The 20,907-nt window shown below is 42.6% G+C and overlaps 1 protein-coding gene across 2 annotated transcripts in view; it reads left to right on the top strand.

The window, feature by feature from the left end:
* Positions 1 to 20,907, top strand: part of WDR13 (WD repeat domain 13) — a 71,471-nt gene that overhangs the window by 24,705 nt on the left and 25,859 nt on the right. For both annotated transcript variants that reach the window (XM_069209571.1, XM_069209570.1), the window contains exon 7: positions 20,720 to 20,900. In XM_069209571.1, coding sequence (XP_069065672.1) covers positions 20,720 to 20,900 — 181 coding nt within the window. The remainder of the gene's footprint in view (positions 1 to 20,719; positions 20,901 to 20,907) is intronic.

Below are 20,907 nucleotides of genomic sequence, written 5' to 3'. Positions count from 1 at the left end.
ACTTCTTGTGATTTCACTTCCTGAGGTCATGGGTTGTAATGCCACTCTCTGTGATTCTACATCCGATATCACATGCCGTGGTGTCACTTGCATATGCCTAACTTGGTGAGTCCGCCCTACTTCTTCTTTTTTTTGTTTTTGTTTTAGGACTTGTGCCCTGGAGACATCAAATTTCTGGCATGAAAAATGACACATTTTTGCAAAGTGGGTAGCTGTAGAATTTAGACCCATACTCAGCCGCCATCCAAAGAAACCTACCAAACCCAAACATTTCTCAAAACTAGGCACTCAGAGGAATCTAGGGTGGTGTATCTTACATGGATCCCACTACATTTTCTTACACATAGTGGCCTGCAAATCCAAAACTTTAGCCAAAATAACACACTTTCCTTACATTTCTGTGAGGGAAAGCTCCGAAATATGTAGGGAAATGTTCCATTTCTACCACCCAGCTTTCCCACACATCCCTTGATAAAAATGATACCACCCTTCTCTGCAGCCATTCAGCTTGGCAAGCAAGAGAAAATTTGGATTTACTCCTCACTCTGCCAGCCCATATTTCAAAACTGCTCCTAAAATAATTCAAATTTCCTCACACTTGCCATGGGGATGGTGTAGGCCTTAAGAGGGCACAAAAACGGTCAAGAACTGACCTGGGTGGCCTGCGCACACCTCATATTTTGATAAATTATATATCCTTAGTGTCTAGTGGACTTTCTTCTCTCCTGAGGGGAGATTTGTGGCAAACCTCTGAATCTGTTCCTAGACAGAAATTCTGTTTGTCCCACTGTGGGGTGCAGCTGAGCCAGATGCTAGTGCAGGCCATCCCACCACAACTTTTTTGTTTCTTACCATTGATTACCTAGTGTCTAGTGGGCTTCCTGCTCCCAATCCCAGTGGGCAAAATAGGGGTGATGCCCCTCCATCTGCTCCCATAGGAGCAGTAAGGCTTTTGAGCCCATTCTGGGATGATGGCACAGCTCTGCACCTGGACTGGCTACCTCCACCCTCACCCCTACATTTTTTTCTGACCATTTTTCCATGACTTCTAGTTGTTTTTTTCGTCTCCACTGGGGGCCAAATGGGGTAAATCCCTCAGTGTGTCGCTGGTGAGGGGCATAAAGATTGTTGGACTTGTTCTGGGGAGGGCATAGTGGTCTAGTTGGCTTTCTAACCCCCATCCTCTCGGACAGATTTGGTGGAAACACCCCTTACCCAGCACCTGTGGGAGGCAGAAAGACTTATGCCTGTTGGTGGAAGGGAGCACAGGCCCATGCCTTTGAAGGGAGATGAGGTGGGGGGGAGTTTCTCTCTATTGCCTAGTGGACTGATGACAGGTTAACGCTTCCTATTCGCCCCAGGGGTGGCAGATAAAATCATTCCTGGTGGTGTGGTAGCACAGGCTCCTGCCCCCGGGAGGGGTGCTCTCTCATCAAAAAGTGAACATATATTTTCTTAAGTGGTCTAGTGGGTTTTCTCTCCCCCTTGGGGGTAGATTTAGGGTAAATGGCCCCTGTCTGTCCCTGGGAGGCAGAAAGACAGTTTTAGCCGGTTGTTGAATGGAGCCGCTTCCCACCAAACAGTAAATAAAAATAATCCCTGGTGGTCTAGTTGACTTTCCGATCCCTCTTCTCTCCCAGAAGAGTGTATTAGTGGTAAACATCCCCTATCCACCCCCAGGGGGTGGGGTGGCAGAAAGACCTTTGTGCCAGTGGAAGTTGAGCACGAGCCAAGCTCAAGGCACTCCTCTTAATTTTCTTCTAACTATTCCCTGGTTTCTAAGTGGGATTTCAACCCCTCCTCCTTCTCCCAGGACTCCTTGTGGTGGGTAATACCCATTTCAACACACCAGGAGAGCAGAAAGGCTTTTGTACTGAGGGTGTAGAACGTGTTGCTTTCAGTATTAGTTTCTTTAGAATCTTATATATTTCCTGATTTTTGAGTTTGATGATTTTACCAAAGTTGAATTGTGAGATATGTTGTTTTTTTATTAATCAGCATGGATGTTTTATATTGTAGATTCTGTTTGCAGGCAATATATGAATTTTGTTTCCCCGCGGGTGTCTGCGAAATGAAGGCTCCTGTACTTCATTTCGCATCCTTTACTTATACTGTGGTAGTTTACACAATTTAAGCAAAGATGTGTTCCAGATTTAGTCAATTTATTTAATTGAGGTTTCAACTTTGTCAGCTTTCATTAATTTGTCCCATTGAATTTGTTTCTATGTGTAGAAAAAAGGTTTTCCCTTTGTTATTTAATGCATTTTAGGGCAGCTTTCTAATTTTTTTCAGTTGTGTTGTCATTACTTAGGGCCTCATTGTGAGTTTGGTGGTCCCACTGCAGGACTGTCAAACTCATGGGGAGGACGCCACTGCCATGGCGGTGACGTCCCCCAGTGCGTATTACAATGTTCCAGCCGAGCTGACCGGCGGGAACAGTGCAACAATATTGGCCTCGGCTCCCTTTAAGGACCACACAGTGTTGTGTAGACATTTTAGTTATAGCTCCATGCACGTTATTTTAACACACTCGGTCGCTGTGCACTTTAACCTAGATATATTTTATTCAGCTTTGTCTTATTATTGTTACAATAACCATTTTTACAGTCTTGTTTTATTTTCCGTTTATCTAACTGTTTTTGCCTAGGCCAGCACTCTGTTCTCAAACAAGACATTCTTGATCACTCTGTGCTCCTTCCAAGGCTACAGCAAAGTACATTGCCGGTGAACGTGGTAGAAGTTTAGTCTCCAACATTCGTAGAAAATACACATCCTTACGTAGGGACATTTTCTCAGAACATCAGTTGTGTTGTTATAAAAACACTTCCTTGTCACTTACACGTTAGAGGGAGATTCTAACCAGGGAACCATGACTGTATGCTGATTGCTGAATGCTTTGCTACAGATGGTAACGCAGACCGCAGGCCTTTGCTCAGGTATGGGGGTTGATGTCTTCCCAGGGGAACCTGAAGGGCAGATTTAGAGCTTAACATGCTGTGCTCGATCATAACCTAGGTAGGGATTAGTCCATCGCTTCTAGTGAAAATATGATAGCGTTGTTTTTATGCTTCACTCTTCTTGTCACAATTTTAATATTGTCATGTTGTGTCGTCCTGGTTATTGCAGCTCACGCTTTGCTATCTAAGATGCAGTCGTTTTATTAAACTCATTATTGAAACATATATCGCTTCTGTTTGTCATTTATATATGAGACTGAATTGTAAATGAGAGAACCGGATGAGACCTGAGTGACCACGACTTCCCTGAGATGCCAAGTATGTCATGCGCTCGGCTGCCCAGTCATCACTATCCTTGGGTAGAGATGAGGCACTGCTAGTTAGCTGGAGAAAAACCCAGCATGGAGCGACAGATGTCACCCGTAGTGGGTTAGACTTAGTCTCCCACACCGTGGGCGAATCTGCCGCTCAAAATCCAGTAGCCTCATTAGAATAATGAGAGCCTACGCGACAGGGCTCCGCCAACGTTTGGTCAGGCTCTAATTTTCAGGTCCTCCGGAGTACCTCTGTCTCATCATATACAATGACACTTCAATACGATAGACGGAGACGTCCGTGGTACTGAGGATTTCCACCCCGGCTACGTAGGCTATCCTATCTGAAGCTGAAGGTTGTTCAAGCTTGAACTTTAAAAGGAAAAAAAACCATTTTGGTGTGCCTTCTCTGAACATATAGTACGTCTATGATGGCGAATCCACAGCAGATACAAATAGCAGTAAATATGAGACAACCTTTGACTGTACATTTATTAGCAAATGGCCTAACGCCCCAGGGGGTTCCAGTCATATTAACGATGTGCTTGCCTTTTGTGATGGTCCCTACAGTGGATAACTATTATACTTGGGGCACGGTATTTGCCGCGCTCTATACAACCGCACACGGTACACCGACACTTGCCAATTTACCAGAGGTGTTGAAGCACATTCAAGATGAATATGGGGATGCACCGGCCTTAGATTTGGGGATGCAATTGATGGGTAATTTTGCTGCAGTATCCTCAATCATTTTAAGTAACCTTAAAGGGGAAGCGGTCGCACTTGCAGTGCGCATGCGGCTCCGTGACGTTACGCAACAGGATAAGGAACGCAAGCTGCCTAAGATAATTGCAGAGACCTATTCTAGCATTGGTCGAGACAGTTTAGGGGCCAGACCAACTAAACCACAATTTCAGGGCAAATCGAATAAAGATTTTCCCAAACAAGCACCTGAGGGCAATAAGAAATGCTGGGATAAAAAACAACAAACTTCTAAAAAAAGAGAGTGGCGAATCTCCGCGTACGGAGACCCCGCAGAACAGATATAATCTCAGAAATAGAGATAATATAAAAACGCCTGATAGATATCAATCTACTGATACACGCCAATCTCGTTCATTTCAGGACTCATCGGAAAAAATAAATGATAGAGGTAAGGCGATCAGAGCGAAGAACAGAGTACGTGAAACCGAGACAGGAATAACCACGCTAATCGGAGGTTTCTGTTAAAAAAGAAGAGAAACCCTCCCAACAAAAACCCCAATTTAAAAAGAAAAAAGTGGCAGCAGTCACAGTACGACATGCCACTCAAGAAGAGGGTCCTCTTGAAGAACAAGAAGTGGGCACTAGCACTGTTAGACAGCGCAGCAGAGGTCACAACATTTCGCTGGAGTCTTCTAGAGCATCTGGAGGTGAAAGCAACTGATGACTTTCTACAAGTAGAAACTGCGGAGAGGCGTGTCTCCACGCCTGATAGGGTGTATAAAGTAACATTACAGCTAGAAGGAGACACTGAGCGCATAATAGACGCAATCTTTTGGGATCACGTGGTAAACATATATGATGTCTTGTTGGCCGAACAAGATTGGCCACCTGAATTTGTCCGTACCTGTCTATATGGGGAAGACGTGATTAAGCCTTCCTTCTCTCCCCTTGTTCCAGAGGAGCTCGCTGAATCCTATGCCTTTGGCACAGGCAACTGCATTATACCGAAATCACGTAGGATGGGATAGAGAATCCCCCCTACCATGTAATTCCATTCAATGGACCTCAACCTCAACCGCAGTATCAAATAAAACATGAAGCAAAAGCACCTGTGAGAGAAATACTCACACAATTAGAGTACCAGGGCGTAATTGAACCCTGTGTCTCCCCAATGAAGAATCCTTTATCCAAGTAGCAAATATAGAACTCACATAGCACAGCACTAATGAATAATATAGTGCGTAAAAAATACAAAACAACACTGGATATTTCCAATGTTTATTTCTGCCAGAATATAGCGCTGAGAGTAGAGACTTAACAAGTTTCAGCGCACTAGGGTCCCAGAAAAAATTCTGTTGTTTACCTCAGGGGTATAAGAACAGTCCAGGACTGTTCACAGCTCGTTTGACAGCAATTTTGCACAAGATTGATCCTGAAGCATTGTCCTGTGTAGACGATATCTTACGGATGATGAATTGCTGCAACCTTTAAGACGGGTAGCCCGCATTGTCGTAGGATTTGCTGAATTTGGCTACAAATTCAATTTAAAAGAAAACAAAAATTGCCTTCCTCAGCGTCCTGTTTTGGGATATGAGCCATCAAGTGAAGGAAAGAGCCTAGCACCACAATTCTTAGAGAAATGTGCACAGTTACAACCACAAAATACGATAAAAAAACTCCAGTCTCTATTGGGTTTCCTACATTTTGGCAGAACTTACGTTCCATATTATGCTACACGCATAAAACCTTTATCTGATCTGATAAGTCCTGATTTTTCAAGTAAATTCTGGACAGTTGAACATACACGCATTCTTCGAGATTTGCAAACAGACATGCTTGCAGCACAAGCGAGGGACAATAAAACACATTTGGTCATCAGAGTAACAGCTGGTGCCATCGGTTTCACCTATCTGACATTTATTGAAGGTGAGACAGTCCTGATTGCATACAATCACACTTATATTCAGCGGCAGAACAACGCTTTTCTCCCACTGAGAAAATACTCACTGCTGTACAGATGGCTGTTATTAAAGCACGACCTCTTGCTCAAGGAAAACGCATTATTGTCGTTTCTCCGATCCCAGCCCTAGAGGCTGTTACAAAAGCCAGTGTTCCAAACGTAAAAGTATTACATCCACATTGGAAACAATGGTCTACGTCTTTGACAGCCACTGATGTTGACTACATTTTTTACCCAAAATTACAAACTCAAGAATTTTTGCAGTATGAAATAGAATACCCAATTCCAGCAAACACATTGCCTATTGAACAATATCATAGAGTCATGTATACCGATGGCTCAGCACAACCTGCAATTGGCACAAAACACCAATATTCTGCTGCTTGCGCTGTCGGAAGCGGCTACATGGAGGGTGATAAATTTTGTCCCCTACATACATTTACGCATATCCTAGGGGATTGCACAGCACAGTTAGCAGAGCTAAAGGCTCTGGTGATGGAACTGGAACACACGGATCCTGCACAGCCTACGCTGATTGTTGGTGATTCATATTATTGTGTCCAGTCCTTTAATGAATATCTGCATTACTGGCACCAGAATGGGTTCAGAGATTCTAAAGGCAACACCATTAAACACAGACTTCTGTGGGGGAAAGTAGCAGATCTGACGGAGACGCTACCAAATGTCCATGTTGTACATACACTTGGACACCAGCGCGTTGGGATACACGTTGCTGGAAACACATTGGCTGATGAAGCCGCAAAGTCAGCAGTGGCTGTGGCCGCTGTAGCTGCAGTAACACGTTCAAGTACAAAACCAGACGCAGACATATGGGCTGCCATGAGAGCTACGGTTGATGGTACGCCCCATCCTAAAACATTTCCGGCTAAATATTACTACTGAATGGGATATCGCCTGAACGCTGAAGTTGGAATACCAAGTGTAGGCATGAGGGACATTCCCAACAAAGACATAAGACCAGGGCTGATTAAAGCAGCGCATGAGGGGGTGGCATCTGCCCATGCTGGTGTGGCGGCTACAATTTCAATTTTACAAGCGCGTTATTGGTGGCCAGGCCTCTACAAAGAGACCAAACAGTATGTCCTTTGCTGTGACATCTGCCAACAAATTAAAGTTTCCACTGCCAAACGCCCGCCGCAGACACCCCTTTTGATTTCAAACAAACCTTTACAATGTGTGTACTTGGACCATTGCGGTCCCCTAACACCGGATAGTGCATACAAGTATATATTAGTCGCTGTTGATTCATGCTCCAGATTTTTATGGGTGTGGCCACAACGCTCTGCTGACGCTCGGACTGGTATTAAAGATTTGCAAGTCTTTATTGGTACATGTGCGGTTGCGGCTTTCCATTCAGACCAGGGCCCTGCTTTTGCCTCAAGGGCATTCAGGGACGCCATGGCTTTGTTGGGGGTCCAACTCCAGTACTCGTCTCCATTTCATCCTAAGGGAAATAGTGTGGTGGAGCGAATAAACCGTGATTTAAAGCAATCCTTAACAGCCAGAATCTTAGGTACGGGTCGTAGTTGGCTTAACCACCTATATGGAGTCCAGAGAGCACTTCATAATCTACCTAGAAGGTCCCTGGGGGGGGTCGTACTTCATATGGGTGCCTGTTCGGAACTCGAATGTATGTTCCTGATCTTGATGGTCCTGGCGTGGAGGCAGCAGAAACACCATTTGACATAAATTAACGTGTCACTGTTTTACAGGTATTGCAACCGTTCCGTGACAATAATTCTTCTATCAGTGCTGCCTCTACAGGAATTAAGGATGTGCCTGTAACACCTACATGCTGGATTCCCAAAATTGGGGATCTTGTACGTGAAAAAGTCACTATGAAAAATTAATTTGTCCCTTCCTATCGAGCACCAGTCCCAGTATTAGGGATACACAGTATCAGAACTGTTATTCTACCACCGTTTGGCAGGTGCCAAAGAAAATTGTTTCATCTCCATCGACAATGTCAAATTACACCATGTGGCCGATCCTGCACAGCAGACCAAGAGGAACATCCAGTAGTTCCCGAATCCCTCTCACTACTGGTCAAGACATTCCTCTACAAGTTGTTTATACCAACACTGACACCTCTCCGAGCTTGGGAAGGGTGGAAGATGATCTTGCATTGATTCCACTAACATCGAACAATACAGAAATAATTGACCAAGTTGACTCAACTCCAACACAAACAGATGGTGCTATTTAATGTGTGCTACCACGGGAAACACCAACTCCACCAATGACAATGGCTCCAGCTTTTGCACGTACTGCTTCTGGGTATTTTGCCGATTTTAATGATGACGTCTCAGACTCATTCACCTCTTCGACACCTGACTTGTCAAAAACACTTAAGCTAACGAACTGGCTTAAAGAAACATATTTTGTTTTTCCATGGATCTATCTATGGCTCTCTTTGACTGTCCTAGCCTTCCTACTTTGGATTGGTTTAGTTGTTACCTTTTTCTTGTTAATACATGGTCATTTTCTCCCTGAAAAATCAACAGTTGAATTGGTGGAGGAGGTTTTAAAACCATATTTTTCATCACACAAGGTCCAAAGAGAATTGTCATTTGTGAACATTTCCGCAGTACCAATTCCTGATGGGAATGTTTGGGACAAAGTAATATTTGATATATACGGTCCCACAGAAGTAATTCAAATACCATATGTGTTCAAACTATCAATGAATGATATTATAATACCAGGCATTGCTTCTGATGATTGGGATGTGAAAACAGTTGACTCTATGATGACTGAATTGCAGTATTATACTGTCTTTGAAAAGGAAGATGTTTATCAATCTAAAGAAAATTATGGTGATATGTTTTGCTATAATTATCATGGGCACCATTTCATACATAGAACGAGCAGCCCCAAAACTGTTTTTAATTATACACAATGGTAACATTGTCCGACATATTCTAAAAAGTGTACATATTTTTCTGGGAACAATGTGAAAAATGCTGAGTCTTATTATTTTAAGGTACCACCGACTAAAGATATACATATACTAATGACGAACATGAAATTTATATATTCGGAATCCTTTGTTTCCCGGTTGTCTATAGAAGGCTATGAATATTGGCTGAAGTCGATCGATCTGAAAAGTGAATGAGGAACAAGAAATTGGCAAATTAGGGGAAACAAAGCTTTATTTAGAGCATGCCTCATACCTGTACACATGATATTCTTAAATGAAACAGTACAACAAACAAGTTGTTTAGGCTTAGCTAAAATTAAGGAATTCAACATGCCCAGTATACCGTCCCCTGCAAAGTTTTATAAAAGGCAATAATATTCAAATGCAACTGAAGATCAGTTCGACGAATGGGTCCAGAATGGTACATTTAATGTTTCACTGACACGTCCTGGCGGGTGGTTATTGTGGCCAATAGATACCAATGGGTGTCATCAATGTTTTATCAACTCCTCGGGGGGGTTTTAGAACTAGTAGGCCGGACCCTCGCTATATATCATCCGAACATGCGGGTATAGTTACGACATATAGTGTAGGAAAATTGTGCCAGCAATGGTTAAGAACATCCTCACTAAATGCGGTTAGAGAACACCTCAGTCTCCTGTCTAATAACACTGATTTACAGGACTTCCTGTCGGCCCCAGAAAACACAGAAGGAAGCGTTTCTTATATGAAGTATAAAATGAAATTTGGAAGCTTTCCCAACAAGAGCAGCTGCCCGGTTAAGGCAGATAGACCAGGAAAATCAGAAAAAGGCATTAGCTGTTGTATATAATGGGATTAATACCTTGTCCGACCGGATATATACTTTAAATAATATTGTCTCTTCTGCTATAGATATTATACAAACAGATATGTTTTCTTTACATCATGGACAGAGTCAGCTAAGATCCATTATGCAGTTGAGTTGGACACTTCAATCATTGAAGGCGGGTCGCGTTCCCTGGCAGCATGTCAGTGCGAGGGAGATATTTTCTTCCTTTAACGCGACAACAACTAATGGCTAAGAAGGAAGCAACTTATGTCATGCTTAATATTGAGAGATTAGCCTTTTACTGTGGCTGAAATACCATCTGCTGAGTGGCTAATACACGGGGTCATTAATCTGCCTATTCGTATACTTCGATTCACCTCCTGTTTAAAACACATTCCGGTAGGCAGATATGAAAGGCTGGGAGATGGTTACATCCACGAGGTGTGGGAGATTCCCTTCTCGTACAAATGTCTGTGGCATGAAAGAAGTCTTTCTTAGCTGTTATGAATGTGAGACTTCAGTCAGCCATTCGATGGTTTGTAAACAGCTGTCCTTGCACGGGGCATGTAACGCCTCTGCTACGAACTTAGCTTGTTATCTGAAGGGAGTTCCAGTCCCCTTGATCAGACCTACGTTCCAGGTGCTTTCAAATGGCAGCTACGTCCTTCTCAATGGTGAAGACTGTGGTGGTATGCGAGCTGGAATAGTTTACATTATTTCGGTCTCAAAGGTTGTTACATGCTGCGGAAACGTACCTTTGGAATGCGCAAAGCAGACAGTGTGCATTCAGAGGGTAGTGGGGCCCCAAGCACACCCTTACCTCCAGCCTTTTCATGGCAGGTGGCCGCCATTAAAAGGCTGGCGGTAAGGTGACTTGTAATCAGCCAGGCGGCAAAGAGTTAAGCGACACCCTAGCTGAGTACAACTCAGACCTCTGTCACCCCGTTGGGAACAGTACCTCCTGCAGTAATGGCGGTCTCCTGGTGTATCCACCCACCAGGATTGTAATGTGGCGGTCTTACTGTTACCGCGAGGCTTGCAGACCTTGGACCACCAGTCTCGGAATGAGGACATTAGATTCTTTATTGCATTTTTGTTTTGTCTCATATTTGATTTCTTTGTAGATGTATATTTTTAATATTGTTAATTGCTGTTTTTTGTAATGTACACAATCCATTTTGTTTTAACCCCTTCGCTGCCAGGCCTTTTCCCCTCAGGTGCTGTGCCTTTTCTTTTGGCTATTTGGGGTAGTTTGCGCTTAGGCCCTCATAACTTTTTGTCCACAAAAGCTACCCACGCCAAATTTGGGCCCTTTTTTCCAACATCCTAGGGATTCTAGAGGTTCCCAGAGTTTGTGGTTTCCCCTAGAGGAGACCAAGAAATTAGCCAAAATACAGTTAAAGTTCGTTTTTTCAGAAAAATGGGAAAAAAGGGCTGTAGAAGAGAGCATGTGTTTTTTTTTCCCCTGAAAATGGCATCAACAAAGGGTTTGTGGTGATAAAATCACCATCTTCCCAGCTTTCAGGAACAGGCAGACGTGAATCAGAAAACCACATTCGTCAACACAATTTTGGCATTTTACTTGTACATACACCATTTTTACTATTTTTTGTGTGTTTTCAGCCTCCTTCCAGTTAGTGACAGAAATGGGTGTAAAACCAATGCTGGATCCCGGACAGCTAAACATTTCTGAAAAGTAGACATAATTCCGAATTCAGCAAGGGGTCACTTCTGGAGATCCTTCAAGGATTTCCTACAGAAAGTAACAGCTAAAATACATTTTTTTGAAATTGAGGTGAAAAAAAGAGCCATTTCTGTCCACGTTTTCTTCTATAACGTTTTCCAGCTAAGGCAGATTTTTGAAAGCAATATACTGTAAAGTCTGGTGGACTCTTCTGTTTGTGGGGATATATAGGACTTGTAGGTTAATCAAGAACCCTAGGTACCCAGAGCCAATAAATGAGCTGCACCTTGCAGTGGGTTTTCATTGTATATTCATTTGGTGAAATATAAAGAGTGAAAAATAGTTATCAAGGAAACCTTTGTATTTCCAAAATGAGCACAAGATAAGGTGTTGAGAAGCAGTGGTTATTTCACATCTCTGAATTCCGGGGTCCCCATTCTAGCATGTGAATTACAGGGCATTCCTCAAATAGATTTTTTTTACACACTGTCTTACATTTGGAATTAAAAAATGTAGAGTACGTCAAGGGGCAACAACACTTGTTCTTCTATTCTGTGTTCCCCCAAGTTTCCCGATAAAAATGGTACCTCACTTGTGTAAGTAGGCCTAGTGAGCGCAACAGGAAATGCAACATGGACACATCACATTTTTACATTGAAATCTGACATGGTTTTTGGAAAGTGCCTAGCTGTGGATTTTGACCTCTACCTCAGCCGGCACCTAGGGAAACCTAGCAAACCTGTGCATTTTTTAAAACTAGATACCTTGGGGACTCCAGGATGGGGTGACTTGTAGGGCTCTCACCAAGTTCAGTTACCCAGAATACTTTGCAAACCTCAAAATTTGGCATAAAAACACCTTTTCCTCACATTTCCATGATAGACAGTTCTGGAATCTAAGAGGAGCCACAAATTTCCTTCCACTCAGCATTACCCCAGGTCTCCCTATAAAAATGGTACCTCACTTGTGGACACATCAAAATTATCAATCACAAAACAACCTGTTTTTGCGGGGGGACCTGCGTTTTTGTTCCTCGACTCAGCAGACATCTAGGGAAACCTACCAAACACAGACATTTCTGAAAACTAGACACCTGAGGGAGTCCAGGGAGGTGTGACTTGTGTGGATCCTCACGTGTTTTCTTATCCAGAAACCTAAGCAAACCTCAAATTTAGCTTTAAAAAAATCACATTACCCCCACATTTCTGTGTGGGATCAACATACCGGCACAAATTTCCTGCCACCCAATGTTCCCCTCAGTCTCCCGATAACAATGATACCTCACTTGTGGGGCAGAATTTTTATCGGTATAGGTGCAACAATGCTGGGTGATAGGAATTTTGTGGATTCCTGTAGATTCCGTAAGGTTCCATCACAAAAATGTGGGGAAAATTTGTGACTTCAAGCAGACTTGGAGGTTTGCAGGCCATTGTGGGTAAGAAAATGGTGCGGGTGCACGTGAAGCACACCATCATGGACTCACCCAGATGTTTAGTTTTCAGATGTGTCTAGGTCTCGTAGATTTTTCTAGATGGCAGTGTCCAAAAGTCCAGAAAGTGCAGCCCTCATCATTCCAATTGGAACGATTTTGAGAGTTAGCCAAGATCTCATGGCCCAAATGTAAAATCAAATCCCAAAATAATCAAATGTCCTCTTGCTAGCCATTTGGATAAGATCTTTTAGTGTGTGGGGGAGAGCTGAAAGACTGTTACCCCCTTCAGTTGGGGTGGGGGCATAACCATGCCCATACTGGTTGGTAGCCACCGTCCCACTATTTTTTTATTTTTTATTCCTTTATTCCCCGGCATCTAATAGGCTTTCTGCCCCCCGGGGAGTGGATCGGGGGTAATTGCCCGATCTGCCCACTGGTGGGCAGAACATCTTTGTCCCCATTTATTTGTAGTGGGGGTATGGCTGTACTCCCACCTTCTATTTAAAAAAAAAAAAAATCCCTGGTGTCTAGTGGGCTTTTTGCCCCCCTTGGGGGCAGATGGGCCTTACAAAAAGAGGCCGATCTGCCCCCAAGGGGGCAGAAATGGGCAACAGTAATGTGCCCCCAAGGGGAGCAACCCTTGCCCAAGGGGCTGCCCCTGCAAACAAAATACACACACACACCAATCCCTGGTGTCTAGTGGTTTCTGACCCCCTTGGAGGCAGATTGGCCTAATAAAAGTAGGCCGATCTGCCCCCAAAGGAAGCAAAAATGGCCTAAAACAAAATTACCCAGCAGGGAAGAGACCCTTGCCTAAGGGGTCGCTCCCCTTTTGTGAAATTGTTGCGAAAAAATCAAAACATGGTGTCTAGTGGTTTCTGCCTCCTTTGGGGGCAGATTGGTCTAATAAAAATAGGCCGATCTGCCCCAAAGGGGGGCAAAAATGGCCTAAAATAAATTTGCCCCCCAGGAGAGCGACCCTTGAATAAGGGGTCGCTCCCCATCTGTAAATAAGATAAAAACAAAATAAGATTGCTCGTACCAGGGGGCAGATCCCCAAGGGGAGTAAAAATTGCCTTATAAAAACAAAGTGCCCCCCTTGGGGAGCCACCCTTGCCCAAGGGGCCGCTCCCCTTGTTTGTTTACGAAAAGTAAACAAACTCCCTGGTGTGTAGTGGGCATTTCTGCAGGATGATTGCTATGCGATCGTGCTGCAGAAATGCTCATAGAGACATCAAAGGAAAGGAAAAGCCTTTCCTTTCCTCTGATGCCTCTCCGATCTCCCCCACACCCCGATCGGAAGAGAAATTAAAACATTTCTCTTCCGATCTCGCTGGGGGTGACCTCTGATGAGGTCAGCACTTGATTCCCCTTCCATCCCTGCCAAGGGGAGGGGTGTGGCAGGCATACGGGGGGATTGCTAGCGCTCCCCCCGTGGGCCGGGTGCAGGATGTAACAGTTACGTCCTCTGCATGCGAGCGCCAAGGCTGAGGACATAACGATTATGTCCAAGGCACCCAAGGGGTTAAATAGGTGATAGTATCTGTGGTTTGTTGGTTTCTCTGAACAAATTGTTTCCTTTGCAATTTTCAAGTATTTTTGGGATTGTTTATTTCATATGCTTTCTCCTATATTTTCATGCTTTGTTGTGGTATCTTTTTTGGTGTCCTTGTATCCACTGTTTGCTTCTCACCCCTTCTGGTTCTTCCGTGAGGTCCATTTCTAAAACTTGGATTGATCTCTTTTGTGAATTGGTTGGTGGTTCTTGCATGGAGTACCTATGGATGATTGGCTTTCTTCCTCTTCATCTGATGTGCTTGTTTTTGTTGTGTCAGTCGAATTACTTTTTTCACTAGAACATTTTCCTTCTAGTTTTTTACAGTTTGTTTTTATGTTCCTTATTTAGCTTATATTTCTGTCCAGTCATACACATAATTATTTTTATAATCAACACCATCGCATTTCAGGTTTCAGTCTTTTGAATTATTTCTTTCTTTTGGCATTCATCCAAAATGTGGGTAGTTTCTTGTAGACATTTTGCCAATTCCTCATGCCCCATTTATTTTTGTAAATCACCTTAGATTGTGTTGATTTAAATGCTAAGTATGTAATCTACATTGGTTAGTTCACCAGTAGTTAATAATATTAACTAAAATGAATTTTTATTTAAAATTAAGTAACATTTATGGCTATGGTATTTTAAGAATGTACTTAAATTATGGTTTTAGTATTATAAGTAGTCCTCATGATATTTGGTTTCTTTTTCTGATATTCTGCTAGCATTAAACATGTAACCTTTGTCTTCTCGTTTGTGCATAAGGTAGTCCAGTAGTTTTTGTTTTGGAAATTTGATTAGCTTGTGTGGTACATATGATCAGCATGCTTGGGGCCAGATGTAGCAACAGGAAATTTTGCGAGTTGCAAATTGCGAGTCTGACCGACTCGCAATTTGCAACTCGCAAAATTGTATGCAGAAAGGTGTCTCAGACACCTTATGCGACTCGCTATGTGGTCGCAAAGACCCACCTCATGAATATTAATGAGGTGGGTCGCATTTTGCGACCCCATATCGAGTCCATGCATTCACAGGGATGGTGGCCTGCTGAAGACAGCAGACCTCCATGTCTGTGACTGCTTTTTAAATAAAGCAGTTTTTTTTTTTGAATTGCAGCCCGTTTTCCTTAAAGGAAAACGAGTTACAATACAAAAAAATAATGAAACCATTTGGTTTCATTTTTTCAGAGTAGGCAGTGGTCCATTATTTTTAGCGACATTCACAAAGGGGAAGGGGTCCCATGGGGACCCCCTCCTGTTTGCGAATGAGTTACCACCCACTTCAAGTGGGTGTTAACTGCGAGTTGGTTTGCGACCGCTTTCGCGGTCACAAAGCAACTCAGCATCGCGGTGCGAGTCGCAGATAGGAAGGGAACACCCCTTCCTATTTGCGAGTCGGATTCACATTTTGCGAGTCGGTACCGACTCGCAAAATGTGAATCAGCATCGTGAAGGCCGTTTTGCATGGCGCAAACTGCGTTTTTCACAGTTTGCGACATGCAAACCGGTTCCTACATCTGGACCTTGGTATCATTTGAACAAAATGTGAAGTATAACAAAGGGTGAATGAATATATGAACCAAGATTTATGGAACAATAGGTGAAATGCAAAAAGATTATTTCTGAGCATTAAAAGCCATTACACAATAGAATGCAAACACTAATAAATACTACCCTCTCCTTCAAAACATAAAACCACTTTGCTAAACAGTTTCAAAAGGAACAAGGCTCAACAGTTAAAAAACAATGCAAGACAAGGTTCCTTGTACATCCCAGTCCCTACTATTGAGATATTTTGAAATGCCTGTACTATGTATGATTGTAAGTTAGTTACATTGCTTCTTAAAAAGCTAGAAATGACAATATATTGTTGATTTTGTCTTCTGTTTAATAAAAGTAAATATATTAGGTGATCACTTGACTAAGGGTTTGAACTCGAAACATGCAGAGAAAACAAAGTGTATAGGAAAGAATATATGAGAGAAAATAATAAGAATGGATTAAAAGAAAGAATGATTTAAAAACAAAAACATTTTGGAAGGAACAGCCACGACTAAAATGTTTTTTCCATCTTCTTAATTTTTTTTTTATAGTATGCACCACCACCACGATAAAGGGTTATTCAACAGACATTTATACATTCATGGACTGATCACAACTGATCACATAGTAGTCCTTCCATTTCCAAATTCCACTGACTTCAAAACATACTCCCAAATCTCTTTCACAATTCCCAAAGGGCCCTGGCCTAAATTAAATATTGAACAAATATCCTGTCCTCATCTCAGTTTATCTGCCCCCAGGTTGTGAGTAGATTCATTTTTGCCACAATTAATTTAACAAGTGAACTGTGTCAGAGCTCCACTCGTAAATCAACACAATATTTCAGTTGTCCCCCGCACACACACACTTCTACTTCTCAGTGTTTAACTCTCATCTGTCTGCCGTTAAATCTCACACTAACACTGGCTCAGCTTTTATTTTGCAATGGAAGAGATTATACTGTCCGAAATCATTAAGATTGAAAGAGGGTTCTCCTCTTGACTCGTACTATAGGAGCACAATCAGCTCTCTCTATCTTCTTCTATTGATCATGTGTTGACAACATTAAGCAATGCTGTACTGGCCTATGGATGTGATCCCTCTCTATAAAAGAAAAGGTCTGCTCATCCTAAGACCTCAAACATGCACTGGTCCGTTTTAGCAAAATGACAGAAGAATGAGTTGCAGGATTGGAGGTCATTATTTGAGGCTAGAATAATGATTTTGCCATTATACACTCTGATAATAGCTTCATCATTAAAGAAAGGTGTTGGGATTATGTTTAGCTTCTTTCCAAAAGAAACTTTTGATATGTGGGAGAGGGTAAAGGTGGAGATGAGTCTCTGATGTAACAGTTGTGAACTGCCAGAACAACAGTGTCTCATCGTCCTGATTCCACACATTGCGTCTGCTCCGAAAAATCTTCTGGTGAATTCCCACAGAGTCCAGAAGGACGGTCACCCATGCACTCGTCAGCAGCAGACTCGACTGTGCCAACACACTGTATGCTGGCGTCACCCAGAAATTCCTCAAGAAACTTCAGAACATCTGAAGTATGCTGCCAGACTTGTCTTAAATGTTCCCCGCTGCAGCCAAATCACCGAGCACCTGAGAGAACATCACTGGCTTCCTATCAACAAAAGTCACTTTCAAGTTTCTCACACATGCCTACAACACCCTCCACGACATGGGACCTGCGTACCTCAACCACCGCCTCTCATTCCGTGCACCCACCAGACAACTCTGCTCTGCCCAGATGGCCCTGGCTATCATCCCACGGATCCGTAAGACCAGGACCGGAGGAAAATCTTTTTTCTGCCTTGCTGCAAAGACCTGAAACACTGCCTCTCAACCTCAGGCAATCTCTGTCGCTGCACCAATTCAAGAAGGACCTCAAGACCTGATTCTTGACTGAACCACAGCTCCCAGTCAGATCGACCGACTCCCACCCCTCCTCCCCACCACCAGCGCCTTGAGACCCTTACCGGTGAGTAGTCGTACTATACAAACCCCTGATTGATTCTTTGCTCCGAGGAATATCCTGGGCACCTTGTACGTAGCTGCTGGGATCACTTTTGCTTTATAGCTGTGGTTCCCAACTTGTGGTCCCAGGTCCCATGAGGGTCTGCAAAGCCTACTCAGAGGATCTGTGACTGCTTAGAAAATGAACTAATATTCACAGATTAATAAACTACATATAAATAAAGTGACTAAAAGTACAAATTAACATTTTAAGATTTGTGGTAGCAGTGCAGGTGCAACAAACAGAACCCAGTATAGACGTTGCGTGGCTTCGATAGATTTTGGAAAAGCTCCACCCTTCCTATTAAAGTTAAAAAATATATATATTGTTTTATTTGTTTGCAAATTAAATAAAATGTTTGTTTCTCTATTTTTTGTGTGTTGTTTAGCAGTTCAAATCATCAACAATGTTTAGGCCCGGGTCCCTGTCTTCCAGTAATGACTCAGTGGGGGGTCCCCGATTCCAATAATAATTTAGTGGGAGTCCCTGAGATCCATTCATGATAAAAAGGGGGTTCAGAGAAATCAGAAGGTTGTGAACCACTGCTTTATAGTCCTTCTTTTTACAAGAGACAACCCACAGTACATTTCATCAAAGTGCTGTCATGAGGTTCAGGGCAGTTCTGTAAGTTAGTTGAATTTTCAAGCTTAATGTATAAATGAATACAGCTTAAGGATTGGTTCTAGATGGTTCTCTGCACATTAGGTAGCAAGTGTATCCAGTAGCCTTTTGAGGCCTGCCAAAGTTTACTGTAATACTAGTAGATGTGCATACATACACTCATTAATATGGCATTCCCCAACCTTAAGTGAAATTGCTTTGGCTTCAGATGGACAAGAAGGGGCAGGTCTGTTAAATACAAACTAAACAAAAATAGAGCAAGAGCAGGCGCCTACTTAATTCTAACTCTAAACAGCCTGTATCCGAATGGATAGTGGCGTTTGTTGCTACATGTTATTAGTTGGAAAAGCGACTCCTCAAATTAAGTCTAGAGTTCCTTTCACAAAAAGTAAGACAGCTGCAAATGACCCCTTGAGGAACATTTCCACCAACGAAGTTTGTAGAGTGGCCACTTGGAGATCAGTTCAAACTTTTGTGAACCAACATTTTTGTGATTCTCACTGCAGAACAAAGACCCAAGTGGGCCACAGCTTTATGCAGAATTGTTTTCTTCACATATTCACCACTCCATTAAGGAGATGGTATTCCATACTACTCAGTTAATGATGGATTAAACAAAAAGTGTCTGTGATAGTGAACTAAAAGTTACTTACGTTTCTGATTTTCAATTAAGTGTATCTTCAATAATTAGTCATTAATAACCCATCTGTCTTTCTGGTGAAATCCGGTGAATGGATGAGGGACTGGTGATTAAGATCCCTCTATTAACTTTTCGGTCAAACTTAGGTGAACGTAGCGGACACTGCACTGCATTGCATTCTGGAATTGAGGAGCACCCTGATGGCTTAAAGTGAGCTGTTACATACCCCTCCGCGTTACTCCACTTTTTCCCTTTAAAAGGGGAGAAATTAGGCATTTTTGCTAAGGGACTTGTGTAAGATTGTTTTTAAATGATTTTTGGAGTTTAAAAAAGGAGGCAAAAATGTGGTCTTTAAATGGACGGTGCTTACCAAAGGAACCATACATGTGTGGATAATTTCTATATTTTGATGGCTAAATACAATTATAAGAAAGTATCTTTTTTCTTTTTCTGGTTTTACTTTAAATTGAACATAACTTCTTGTCCAAAGATTTTTGCTTTGTAAGGAATTCCATAATTTTTGCATCTTTAACAGTACCGATTCAACGCATCCTTCATACTGTTACTATATGTGACACTTCAGGACTGCATTTACAATGGCTGTCAGCGCTGTATGACATTTTATTTTGGTGTTCACCCTGTTTCACGCACACTGTTTTCATTATTACTGGGTACTTCTGTCACTGCGGACAACACAGGACGGTTTTCGTTACTGAGTACCTAAGGAGATGTAGAGTTGCACTTGACTTGGAAGGCTGATTTGTTGATTTTAAGTTGAGAAAACACACAGATTCACATCTATAATCTTTCTTCCATTTTGTAGCACTTCAAGGTACCATACCTTGTACGTTCTACACTTGCTTTCCCATCGAAAAGAACTGCTTCTGATAAACAAGGCAGTTGCTGAAAAACTATTCTGTGCAAGCTCAAAAGTGAGGGACGTGCTGCTCATGTTGCAAGGCTGATGTTATTGTAAAACCCATAATTTTTTTTTGATGAGATGGTCTTTTTTGTGACCAGCCATAATGATGTTGTGAAACAGACTAAAGATCTGTGTCTCAATATTGTAGTCTACTTTAGACTCAAGGTTACAGGCATTGACTGTGCTCAGTTCCTGCACTGGCTCCACCACTGTGTTGGTATTGGTTATTCATTTGCTTTAGATCTAGCTATATTATTTGTTTGAGAAAGATAGAGTAAGAGAGTCTTTAGCTCTCTTCCAAATTTTCTGTGTATCCTCTTTATCTCCCTCTCGCTTCCCCTAGCCTGAATGAACACTCACTCTTTCATCTGTTTCCCCATTTCTTGTCCCCGCTCCACTCCTACCATGTGTCTACCACTCTTCAACCAAATACTTACAACATGTTCTTCTAACCTCTCTATAAAACTTGTTCATCTTATCTCTATCTGTAACGTCGGACATGCAGCCTGTGTTTGTGGGGTATCCTTTGCTTTCAATTTTCACTTTCATGTTCATCTTCCAGTCCGTTCCCTGACCGCTATTTTGTCATGCACATGTCTTTTGTCACCCAAAGGTGGGCAATGGGAAACACACCATCCATGTGGTGAACATCTCGACTGGAAAAAAAGTGAAAGGGGGATCCAGCAAGCTGACAGGCCGGGTACTCTCCATGTCCTTCGACTCTCCTGGGCGCATCCTATGGGCTGGGGACGATCGGGGGAGCATCTTCTCTTTTCTGTTCGACATGGCAACAGGTGAGGT

Source organism: Pleurodeles waltl, chromosome 10 (assembly GCF_031143425.1).
Source record: "Pleurodeles waltl isolate 20211129_DDA chromosome 10, aPleWal1.hap1.20221129, whole genome shotgun sequence".
Classification (NCBI taxonomy): domain Eukaryota; kingdom Metazoa; phylum Chordata; class Amphibia; order Caudata; family Salamandridae; genus Pleurodeles; species Pleurodeles waltl.
Note: the sequence above shows the minus strand (reverse complement) of the source record. Positions and strands in the feature narration are given on the sequence as shown.